Source organism: Xenopus laevis, chromosome 6L (genome assembly GCF_017654675.1).
Source record: "Xenopus laevis strain J_2021 chromosome 6L, Xenopus_laevis_v10.1, whole genome shotgun sequence".
NCBI classification, from domain to species: Eukaryota; Metazoa; Chordata; class Amphibia; order Anura; family Pipidae; genus Xenopus; species Xenopus laevis.
In genome coordinates, this window is record NC_054381.1 from 162294987 (window position 1) to 162306290 (window position 11304).

The following is an 11304-nucleotide window of genomic DNA, read 5'->3' on the forward strand; positions in this document are numbered from 1 at the left end:
AAGGAATCTACTTTTAAAAAAGTAGTGTTTCTGGTTACTTTATTGTAAATTTCTGCAAAAACCCTACTAGTCCTGCCCATCTGTTCCACTTTGTGCCTGCTGAATTGTCTGGCAGTGCAGGGGAGCTGGTGCACTCGGCACACTACACTGTAGGACAGGAACCAATCGGCAGCTAGACTGACCTGATAGGGAATTAAAGCCTGTCTTGGCTTGTGATTGCAGGGCTGTGATTGGCTGAGTCTAGCAGGGAACCGCTCTAAATTTAAAAACCGTGATGGACCATAGCAGATCTATAGGGAGCTCCAATAGGGGCCTTTTTTAAGAGTAATTTTTGGCCAAAAGAAACTACTGTATAGTACACTGCCTACAAATTAGGATTGTTTAATTTATTTTATGTCTCCTCCATTAAAACAGTTTTTTTTTTTTTTTTTTGCAAAATTTTGTCCTAGTCCTTTGCTTTTACAGCCTGTTTGCCGGAATACAACTGTTTATGTCCTACTCGCCATATTTAGTCATGTGGTTTCTCCCCATTTTTTTCAAAAGCTTTGAGAAACATGCCAAGTCTAGTGCACTTGTGAACAGTTTCATCACCCTTCATTGTCCATTTCTGTATGTAGGAAAAATAACTGCTCGCCAACAAAATTGGATATTGCTCCTATTTTGTACTTCTTTATAAAATTCAGAGTGTTATGCCTTTTGAAAGAAAAGATTATTTATTTGATAAATTCAGTTATTGCAAAACAGGTATACAACCTCAGTTGATCTTCATGTGCTGGTAATGGGAGAGAGAGAGAGCAGTCCTTGATGACAAAATCCTTTAGAAGAGTTGCTCCTTCTTATTGATGGTTTTCTCTCTCTGATCTTCTTAGCTTGAAGGTCAGTTTATATACTTTTTCAGTCCAATACAAATGCATTGAACACCTCTAGATCCTCCCATCACTTGTGGTTAAGTCCATATTAGTACTTTCCCAGAAATAGGTTGTGGTAGGTTTTTTATTTTCTTCCAAAGTTTCTACCCCTCTTGGGGGCAGTAGAGGATTACTTTTGGCATATGTCCAAATGACCATTCATTAGGATAATGTAAATGGTGTCTGATATATAAAACAATCACTCTTTCTTAAATGAATATACATAAATTATCACAAAACCTTATATGTTCAAAATACATCAAGAGAAAACACCCCTTTCCTTATTTATATGTATAATATATATACTATTATTGTATGAGAACCTCAATACATGTTTTTTCTGTACAAACTCTTTTGTGACCAGGCCATGCATCACAGTAAAAACCAAATATAGTTTCTCCTTACTCCTCACCTAAGACAGCTGTCCTGTCATTTAACACACACACACTCTACCATACAGACCATGAATAGATCTACAAAGATGGAATGACCCTAATCCTAAGAATAGGGATTCACCAGACTGATCAAGGTTTTTCAATGACAGTGTCTCCTCTAAGAGCCAAGGATACTATTGGAATTAGTTCTTGTTAGTAAAATGTATAATTAAAATATAACAGAATCTTACAGTCCCCCTTTTCATGGTCTGAAATAGGAAAATTCATCCATACACCTTCCGTATCACATTTAAACTTGACATGAATCAGCTGTTTTAGCTAAGAGGCATGGAGGTTCGGCCTTCCTATATACCATTTGCTTGAAAATTATTCCGCTCTGTTCAATAACTTCTTTTAAATGATTATACATGTATCTAGTTTTACACATTACAAACATTTGTAATCCTATACAAAATAATATAATCAATAACAAAATAACTAATGGGTGAATGAGAATATTTCCAACAGCTGTTCCTACAGATGTTTTTGACCACATGTTTACTGATTTTGTCATCTTCCTCCACCAGGAAGACCCAGACATCTCTGAATATTCATGTTCTATCTCCTTTAATTTCCCTTGCTCATGCTGGAAAATAATTTCTGTCTTTTGTAACCTTTTTTCCAACATATGCAATAGGCCTTCATCTTTCTGAATTTGTTTTGCCCACTCTAACCATGGAAACTCATTTGTAAGGGAGATATTAAATTGAAAAGGATTTGAAGCTATATCTGTTGTTAATATTTGAGGAATATTAACCAGAATTCCTTGTAAAAGTATTCCTAAAGGACTTTTATCTATACAATATAACCCTCTTTCCAATTCCGCTATCTCTGTGCAAGTGGAAAAATATACCTTTACTAATTCAGTTTTAGCCATTACCTGTAAACAAACTTTTGTTTCTTGTAAAGGTGTTACCAATTCAAAAGGAGATTTCATATCTTCAATTCTTGCAGTACAAGTAGAATGATTATGAAAACATGAATGATAAATTGGTCTTAACTGGTGAGGTAAACATAATACCTTTGAATTAAACCGTAAACATGCAGACAAATCCACCTGAACCGGGTTTTCAGCTGTTGAATTTACAATAAAATCATTAAACTGTAGATTATAATATAATAATTGGGACTGGCTTATAGGAATTCCTAAAACACTCATGGAGTATAATGGTACTTCTTCCCCTGCTATGGGTATTAATGATGTTCCTAGGCATTCAGAATTTTTACACCCAATCCATTTATTCACCCATAAATCTACATGATTTAAGGCTATTTTATATTCTTTGGGTAAACTATTCCTAATGCCTAAAGGAGAAATTCCACCCTGCAAAGCTTGTGCAATAACTTTAAAATCAGTCGAATATTCCATTTGGATTTCCATACAAATTCTTGAAACTTGTGCAGCGTTCTCACTATTCAATAGACCTATTGTTATGTCTTGGAGGTGTAATACAGAAGGGCCGAAAACAGAAGCTGTTTTCACAATCATATTATTTAGAATCTGATTCAATCCTCTTTTAACATACATTGCTTTGCTGTCCAACAATCCAACATTTTCTAAATTCTTCTGTAGGGAACTTATTCCCATACTATTGGTTATAGTACCCAAAGTACCTATACCTCCAAGTACCTTTTCTATTAAATCTCTCTTTGATCTGGTTATATTTTTACTCATTTTACCAAAGCAATTCTCCATACCTTGTTCCATATTTATAAGATATTTGCTACACTGTGGAAATCTCGATGAAATTTTCCAATTAGATAAATTAAAATGCCACATTATGGTCATAAACTGTCCATTCATTAACAAAGGTTTAGAATGGAAATAATTTATCTGAAATGGACTTGATGGAATAAATGACTTATTTACACAAGTTATATTCGCAGGGTGAGGATTGACCACAATCTTGACTTGGCTACATCTTTCCTGATTTACTATGTTTATGCAACATTGATATTCCCCTTGATCTGATACTTTCAAATTTGTTAGACTATAAGTGAAATTTTGTTTAGACCATTCCACTTTCCCAACTATGCCTTTATGTATAACAACCTGCGAACCATAGGATACACTACCCCGAAAATCATTACCTTTTGACCATGACATTGTGGATCCATAAGGTAACTGTAATTGCACATTACAACTTAATCGTATGTTATGGCCTTCTTGTACATTTATTTTTTTTGGCCATACATTCACATTTGGAAACACAATCTCAACTTCAGTAAATATTAATCCTAATTTTACTGATGCAAATTCTCTACTAATTTGAATCTGCCATTCTCTGTTACTAATATCATCACTAGAAATATTATTTTCTTGTATTTTCTCAGGTTCAACATATTTTATCCAAGATCGTACATCATAAATATTCAGAGGTTGTAAACTTCCTTGTTTTGTTAAAGGGGTTTCACCTATTTCTGGACTACTGTTTACTTTAATGGGTTGGTGACCTTTTATAAACATGGTCCAGAAAACCTTTTCCTCAATGTTGCATTCCATAGCCCTGTATTCATTATTATGCATATAAAACCCTTTCATCCATTGATATTTTCCTCTAGGTCCAACTGTTACATTAACATCTAATTCATCTCCTTTACTAAATTGTACTTTTACACAACATGTTAATACTGGACCCTTCTCGCTTCCTACACATAATTCACCTTTAACCTCTGATTCAACCACAGAATCCATAGAATCCCATTTTAAATCCGATATGTTCTCCTCCTGTGACATTATTTCTTCTCTCCTTGTCCTTTTTGCCAAGTCTTTAATCTCCAAATGCAAATCATTTGATATGCACTGAATCGCCACGATGGTCATCACCACTATAGGAATTACGCAACCAATGATCAATGGTTTCCATGAAGTATTCTGGTCTTGTCTCTTCCTGTTGTTATAAAAGTTGTTTTTTCCATATATCGCCATTTCCTATTTAAAACAAAAAATGCAGTATCATTAATTTGGTATATACAATTTGCATTGGTCCGCATGGACCCAAAACATTTGTTGCCTCCGTTTATTCTTTTTTGAATTAGGTGGCCTCTGCACCTGTATCATTATTTGACCCATGGTATTCAGGATGTTATAAGGTCCTTCCCAGTTAGCTTCCCATGGACCTGTTTTACGAAACGATTTTACCATCACCATACCCCCCTTTTTGAAACTTTGTAAAATCAGGTGGAACCATCTTTTGCATTTTTGATGCAGCATGTGGAAGAATGGTTTCCAAATTATTTTGCAAATGTTGCAACCATTGAGACTTTACAATAGCATCTTTCTGTGGAGTCGATAGCTGTGGTTCAAAAGGAAATGTTAATGGCATTCGTCTTCCAGTCATCAATTCAAACGGAGTGTATTGGGTAGATGATGAGGTTGTCCCTCTAATCCCCAATAAAACTGCAGGTAATGATTCTACCCACGTATTCCCTTTGTCTAACAGCATTTTTGTAATTCTGGATTTTAATGTCCTATTCATTCGTTCCACTATTCCTGCTGATTGCGGATGATATGGAACATGAAATCTTTGTTTGACACCTAAAATTGCACAGGTGGCTTGCATTAATTTTCCTGTGAAATGTGTGCCTCTGTCAGATTCTAATATCTGAGGGAATCCCCATCTTGAAAAAATGTGCTCCCAAAGGATTTTAGCCGTTGTAAGTGCATCATCTTTTCTTGCTGGAATTACTTCCACCCACTTAGAGAATACATCTATTACCACTAAGGCATAACGTAGGCCATACCTACCAGATGGTAGTGGTCCTATGTAGTCAATTTGGAGTGTAGCCCATGGACCATCAGCTGGGGCAATATGATGAAGTGGTGGTTTCTGATTTTTTGGACGTGGATTTACTTGCGCACATACAAGACAGCCTTTTAGAACCTGTTCTACAGTATCTTTCATGTGTTCCCAATAGAATTTCCCTTTTAACACCTCAAGTAGTCTTTGTTGACCTATATGACCTAGGCTTTCATGGTTATATTTTGTAAAAGCAACTTGTAGATGTTTGGGAACAACAGGACACAGATTTCCATTTACGTCATAACATAACATTCCGTTCTCATGAACAAATGGGAATGTCAGATTAACCAGAAGATTCGCAATTGACGGATCTTTTGCTTGTTCTTCTATAAAAGATGGAAAATGTGTGTCTTTTTAACAGGTGACATCACTATTGGCTCTGAAACTATTAATGTGTCTCCAGTCAGTGCTGCTTCTCTGGCTAAATTATCTGCTATGGTGTTTCCCATAGTGATAGGGTCTTCGCCTTTCTTATGTGCAGGTACTTTAACAATAGCATAGAGGCAAGGTACTTTTGAAGCAAATTCATAAATTTCTTCTAATGTATCTTTCTGTATTAGAATTTTGTTTGCTGCATCTACAAAACCCCTTCGTTGCCATACTACTAGATAATCTGTTAATGACCTTACAACATAAGAACTGTCACTGTAAATTACCATATGATGTCTCTCTTTTTCATCATTTAATGTCAATAGAGTTTTTACTGCTTCTAACTCTGCTCTTTGTGCAGAATAGTGACCTGGTAGTTTGTGTTTAACAGAAATATTCCTATTTGGATACCAAATGGAATAACCTGTGTAATATTTTCCTTCAGAAAAAAATCTAGAACCATCCACAAATACAGGTTCATCTGATTCGTTTGCTTCTCTACGGAAAAGAATAGAATAAGCATCTTCCATGTTAGCAAGACATTCATGTGATTGACCTTCATATTGCATCAGTTGAGGTAGTACATACTTTGCTTTATGATCAATTTTTACACGTTTGGTTGACAACGCCACTAACCATTGTGAAAATCTCTGATTTGAGACCCCTGAAATTCCTTTCTCAAGGAGTTTTAAAGGTGTGTGTGGTGTTTGTAAATCAATCTCTTTGAAACCTACTATATGTTCTGAAGCCAGGATTGCAAAGTGTACTCCCACTAAATGTCTTGTGCATGTGTCAAATCCTTTCTCAACTGGTGTAAGGATTTTGGAAAAATAGCCTACTGATCTCCACTCTCCTCCTTGTAATTGCAGAAGTACAGCTGAAACAGCCGTTTCAGAGGTATGTACTTGTAGTGCAAAAGGAGCAGATGGATCAATAGTGGCAAGGGTTGGTGCCATTTGCAACTCTCTTTTGAGTGTCTCAAATGCTTTTTGATGTTCTTTATTCCACGGTCCAAATGCAGAATCATTGCCTTTTAGAAGCTCATATAAAGGCTTTGCTTTTTCTGCAAATGATTCAATGAAATCTCTTGAGAAATTTACAAGTCCTAAAAACTGTCGTAAGCCTGTATACGTAGTAGGAACAGGAAGATTTGCAATGGCCTTGATCCTTTCTTGTAATGGCCTTCGATAACCTGGACCTATTTGAACCCCAAGATATTCTACTTCAGGTTTCAGGAATACTACCTTTTTTGTATTTATTTTCAATCCTGAATTGTATATCAGTTCAAACAATTCGGCCAGTAAAATCAAGTGTTCCTCCTCTGTGACCGTTTGTAACAATATGTCATCAACATATTGTAATAGACATTCTGGTTTTGAAAAAGTTGATAACACCCCAGCCAAAGCTTGATTGAATAAACTTGGGGAACAATGCAGCCCCTGGGGTAATACACAAAATGTATATTGTTGATTTTGAAATGTAAATGCAAATTTATATTGACATGATTCTGCCATCCTGATACTGAAGTATCCATTTGCAATGTCAATCTTGGAATAAAAATTTGCATTTGCCATCAACTTTGACATTATATCTGGAATGTCTGCTACAATTGGAGCTGAGGGAGGTGTATATTTATTTAACATTCTCAGATCAATTGTCAGTCTCCAAGATCCATCTTGTTTTTTAACCGGCCATAGAGGATTGTTACACTTAGAGTTTGCTTTTCGAATCACCCCTACTTCCAACAAATCCGATATCACTTTTCCAATTGATTCCATTGAATCAGGTGGAAGTCTATACTGTCTTTGGGGTGGAGGATCTGGACCTTTGATGTCAATTATAACTCCTTTCAATTTTCCACACTCGTTCTTACCTTGGGCCCATAAACCTGGAAATGTTTCCACCAACTGTTTTAAAGCATGATTTCCCCCAGTATCTGGCCATTGAAACTGTTTTGGACTTGTGTCCAATGAGCAAATGGTTTTTACATGATCATATTCTGTGGGATCAATCACAATTGGTTTCCTTCCTTTTGCATCCTTCCATATTGCCTTATTTCCTAAGTCTACAATCCATCCTCGTTTTTGCATAACATCAGTTCCTATTATGCTGTCTACTCCTTTGCAATACCATATGTCAATTTTTGTTTGTAACCAACCTGGTATCTCCAAAGAAACATCTGCCACCATTGTTGCTGTGGACTTTTCTCCACCATTAAACCCTATAATGGTGCAGAAAGGTGATCATTTTAACACTGGTAATTTTTCACTAGTCACACTCAATTGAGCCCCTGTATCAATTAATATTTCTATATTAAATCCTCCTAACACAGCCTTAACAAAAGGTCTGCCACAATTGTCCAAATGTAAAGGGGCTAGAAATTCTAGAGGACGAATTATGGGATGGCTTAGTCACTGACTATTAGATATTTTTACAGACTCAGTGGATGTGTCTTGCTTAATTGTGGGTAAATCAGTGTGGGCAATCAATTCCCTAATCTGTCTTACTAGTGGTGCATATGGAGACTGTTGCGGTATGCATGCAGACTCTGCAGGTGGTGCTGAAGGTTGCCTTACAAATCCATTTTCATTACCGGATTCTCTTGGTTTTATATCCTGTTCAGGTGTTTTGCAGTTTCTCTTTAGATGCCCCCTTTTTCGGCATCTATGGCAAAATAAATTGTGTAGGCCTGACAATGGTCTCCCATCTCCCACTCTGTTTCTTTGACCTTGTGTTGAGTAATAGGCAATCTTTTTCTCTGTCCTTACTACTTCTGAAATTTTAGCCTTTGAACTGTTAGTTTTAATCTGACGCCTTAATTTATCTATGTAGGCTGCTGCTTCTTCTAATGTCATAAAGTTAGAGGCTGCAACCATTGCTACTGGATCTAAATATTTGAATTTCTTTACAAATGCCTGTATCATTTTCCTAGGTACCTGATCATCCTCTATATCTATGACAAGTCTGTAAGCTTGTTCAAATATGACCATAAATGCAAATGGGTCCTCATTTATAGAGGTTTTAAGAGTATCAAGTACTTCCGTGTTAGGCTCATTTTCTCCAGTAGTAAAATGAATTAATTGTGTCAGCCTATCCTTACTTGTACCATGCACTGCTACATTCTCATGAATATCTGTTTCAGGACTACTGACAGGTGGTGTTAATCTCCTACTCATATAAGTTGGTAACCAAAATTTGAATACCTTGTTTTTTTGTTCCTCACTCAGATTGTATCTATCTGTGTGAGATTCAAAAATATCAGCATTGATAAATGCATCCTTACTACTGTTGTAAGCTGGCATATCCTTCACAACCTTCATTAACTGGTCGTGTATCTTAATTTTTAACCGTGCTGCCTTACTGAGTAACTCCTTTTTCCTTTTCTCCCTAACATCACCTTCGTCTTCCTCTTCTTCTTCTTCTAATTCTGGTTCTGGAATAGCAGAAGCACCCTTAACTTTTTTCCCTGCACAGATTTGTTTCAAATCTTTTTGTGTATTACTACTCTTTGTAAGTTTGCACACCATATCTGTCCTCAACTGTACTTGCTCCTCTAATTCATGTACATGTTGCATCAGAATATCACAGTTGGGGCAATCAATTACATTTTCATCACTACATCCAGTTGGCATTTCTGTTTTTGTGTTCATGCAAACAATATGTGTATGATCTTCCTTAAAGATCATCGAATGAAAAATATTTATCATCTTTAAAATATTCCTCAACTTTTTCTTTTCTCTATTAACACATATCAATTGTTTGTCTAACGTATTATTTGCATGTTCACACTGCTCATATAATTTATACCACAACTCAGCATCTGTTCTAACATTATATGTAAAGTTAAAGATCACATTACTATCTTTTGCAAAACTTGAAATAATATCCATACTCACCTGGTATGTCTTTCGTAGCTCCACAGACTTTCCTCTTTATGTACACTCAAGGAAACCTTGGCAGCTGCGCCTCTTGAATCTCTACCTGGATCCAAGGGAAAATTGTACAGTGGCCACTGATTTTCTTTTCTTTTCCTGAAAACCTCTCCTGGGCCTTCAGTTCAGGCTTTGGAACCTTTCCTGGGCTCTTGTTCTGTAAACCTCTTCCTGGGCTTAACAGCAGAACTAGGAAATCTCTCTGTTGGGCCTTTTCCTTACTCTAGAAAACCTCTTCCTGGGCTTTCAGAATACAGTTCTTTTAAACAAAAAATCCTTTAGTCTTGTATGATTTGGGTTAGTACAGACAGTCTTCTCCCCCCTTTTTAAGACGAAAAAAAAAACACAGGTGTTTGCAGTCTTAAAAACAATTGATATCACCTGATCAGAGGAGTGGATTGGTGTCCCAAAATGAAGGATTTTCTGTAACCTGGCTGGCTTTAGCCAAATATGTAGGAAAAATAACTGCTCGCCAACAAAATTGGATATTGCTCCTATTTTGTACTTCTTTATAAAATTCAGAGGGTTATGCCTTTTGAAAGAAAAGATTATTTATTTGATAAATTCAGTTATTGCAAAACAGGTATACAACCTCAGTTGATCTTCATGTGCTGGTAATGGGAGAGAGAGAGAGCAGTCCTTGATGACAAAATCCTTTAGAAGAGTTGCTCCTTCTTATTGATGGTTTTCTCTCTCTGATCTTCTTAGCTTGAAGGTCAGTTTATATACTTTTTCAGTCCAATACAAATGCATTGAACACCTCTAGATCCTCCCATCACTTGTGGTTAAGTCCATATTAGTACTTTCCTAGAAATAGGTTGTGGTAGGTTTTTTTATTTTCTTCCAAAGTTTCTACCCCTCTTGGGGGCAGTAGAGGATTACTTTTGGCATATGTCCAAATGACCATTCATTAGGATAATGTAAATGGTGTCTGATATATAAAACAATCACTCTTTCTTAAATGAATATACATAAATTATCACAAAACCTTATATGTTCAAAATACATCAAGAGAAAACACCCCTTTCCTTATTTATATGTATAATATATATACTATTATTGTATGAGAAAACCTCAATACATGTTTTTTCTGTACAAACTCTTTTGTGACCAGGCCATGCATCACAGTAAAAACCAAATATAGTTTCTCCTTACTCCTCACCTAAGACAGCTGTCCTGTCATTTAACACACACACACTCTACCATACAGACCATGAATAGATCTACAAGAATGTAAAGGAATGACCCTAATCCTAAAAATAGGGATTCACCAGACTGATGACCAAGGTTTTTCAATGACAGTGTCTCCTCTAAGAGCCAAGGATACTATTGGAATTAGTTCTTGTTAGTAAAATGTATAATTAAAATATAACAGAATCTTACACTGTATATCCCACTTGTCATTTTGTTTGGGACAATTTTCTCAAGTAATTTATTTGCTTTGTTTTTGTGCAGCTGACTTGGGCGGACCCAACAGTGCATATAAAGGCTCTGAATTTATTGACCCATTATGAGACACTAGTGCCATTTTTACTTGCCGCATGTTTAAATCCAGGAGTGGCTTAAGTGATTTTGGGATTCTCTCTTTGCATTAAGTCCTCAGTTCATAGTAAGGTAAAAATGCGATCGGTCCCAATGCTGCTGTGATAGGTTAGATCTCTGACCAAACTTGCCCCACAGTGAACTGAAATAATTAGGAAAATTGAAGTTTTGTTGGGGTTACTGCGATCTTGTTAGCACGTAACTGAGCCTTTTTTTCATAATGCGCAAATGTAATTTTTTTTCCTCTTTGCGTCAGTCTGGATAACTTGATGCCTCCTGTTTGTCCCTGAGGTGTGAGTTAATGTAGGGTATAAAC

At 36.1% G+C, this 11304-nt stretch overlaps 1 protein-coding gene across 1 annotated transcript; it reads right to left on the minus strand.

Annotated features, from left to right (window-relative positions):
- Positions 1 to 641: 641 nt before the first annotated feature.
- LOC121394845 lies at positions 642 to 10824 on the minus strand. Its single transcript, XM_041567014.1, has 2 exons — positions 9411 to 10824; positions 642 to 4274 (listed from the first exon to the last, which is right to left on the minus strand). The coding sequence occupies exon 2, from the start codon at positions 4269 to 4271 to the stop codon at positions 1593 to 1595; it is 2679 nt and encodes an 892-aa protein (XP_041422948.1). The 5' UTR covers positions 4272 to 4274; positions 9411 to 10824; the 3' UTR covers positions 642 to 1592.
- Between the last annotated feature and the right edge of the window lie 480 nt (positions 10825 to 11304).

Excerpts from the sequence above, each read along its gene's own strand:
- LOC121394845 (XM_041567014.1), bottom strand. The coding sequence starts at position 4,271 with ATGGCGATATATGGAAAAAACAACTTTTATAACAACAGGAAGAGACAA.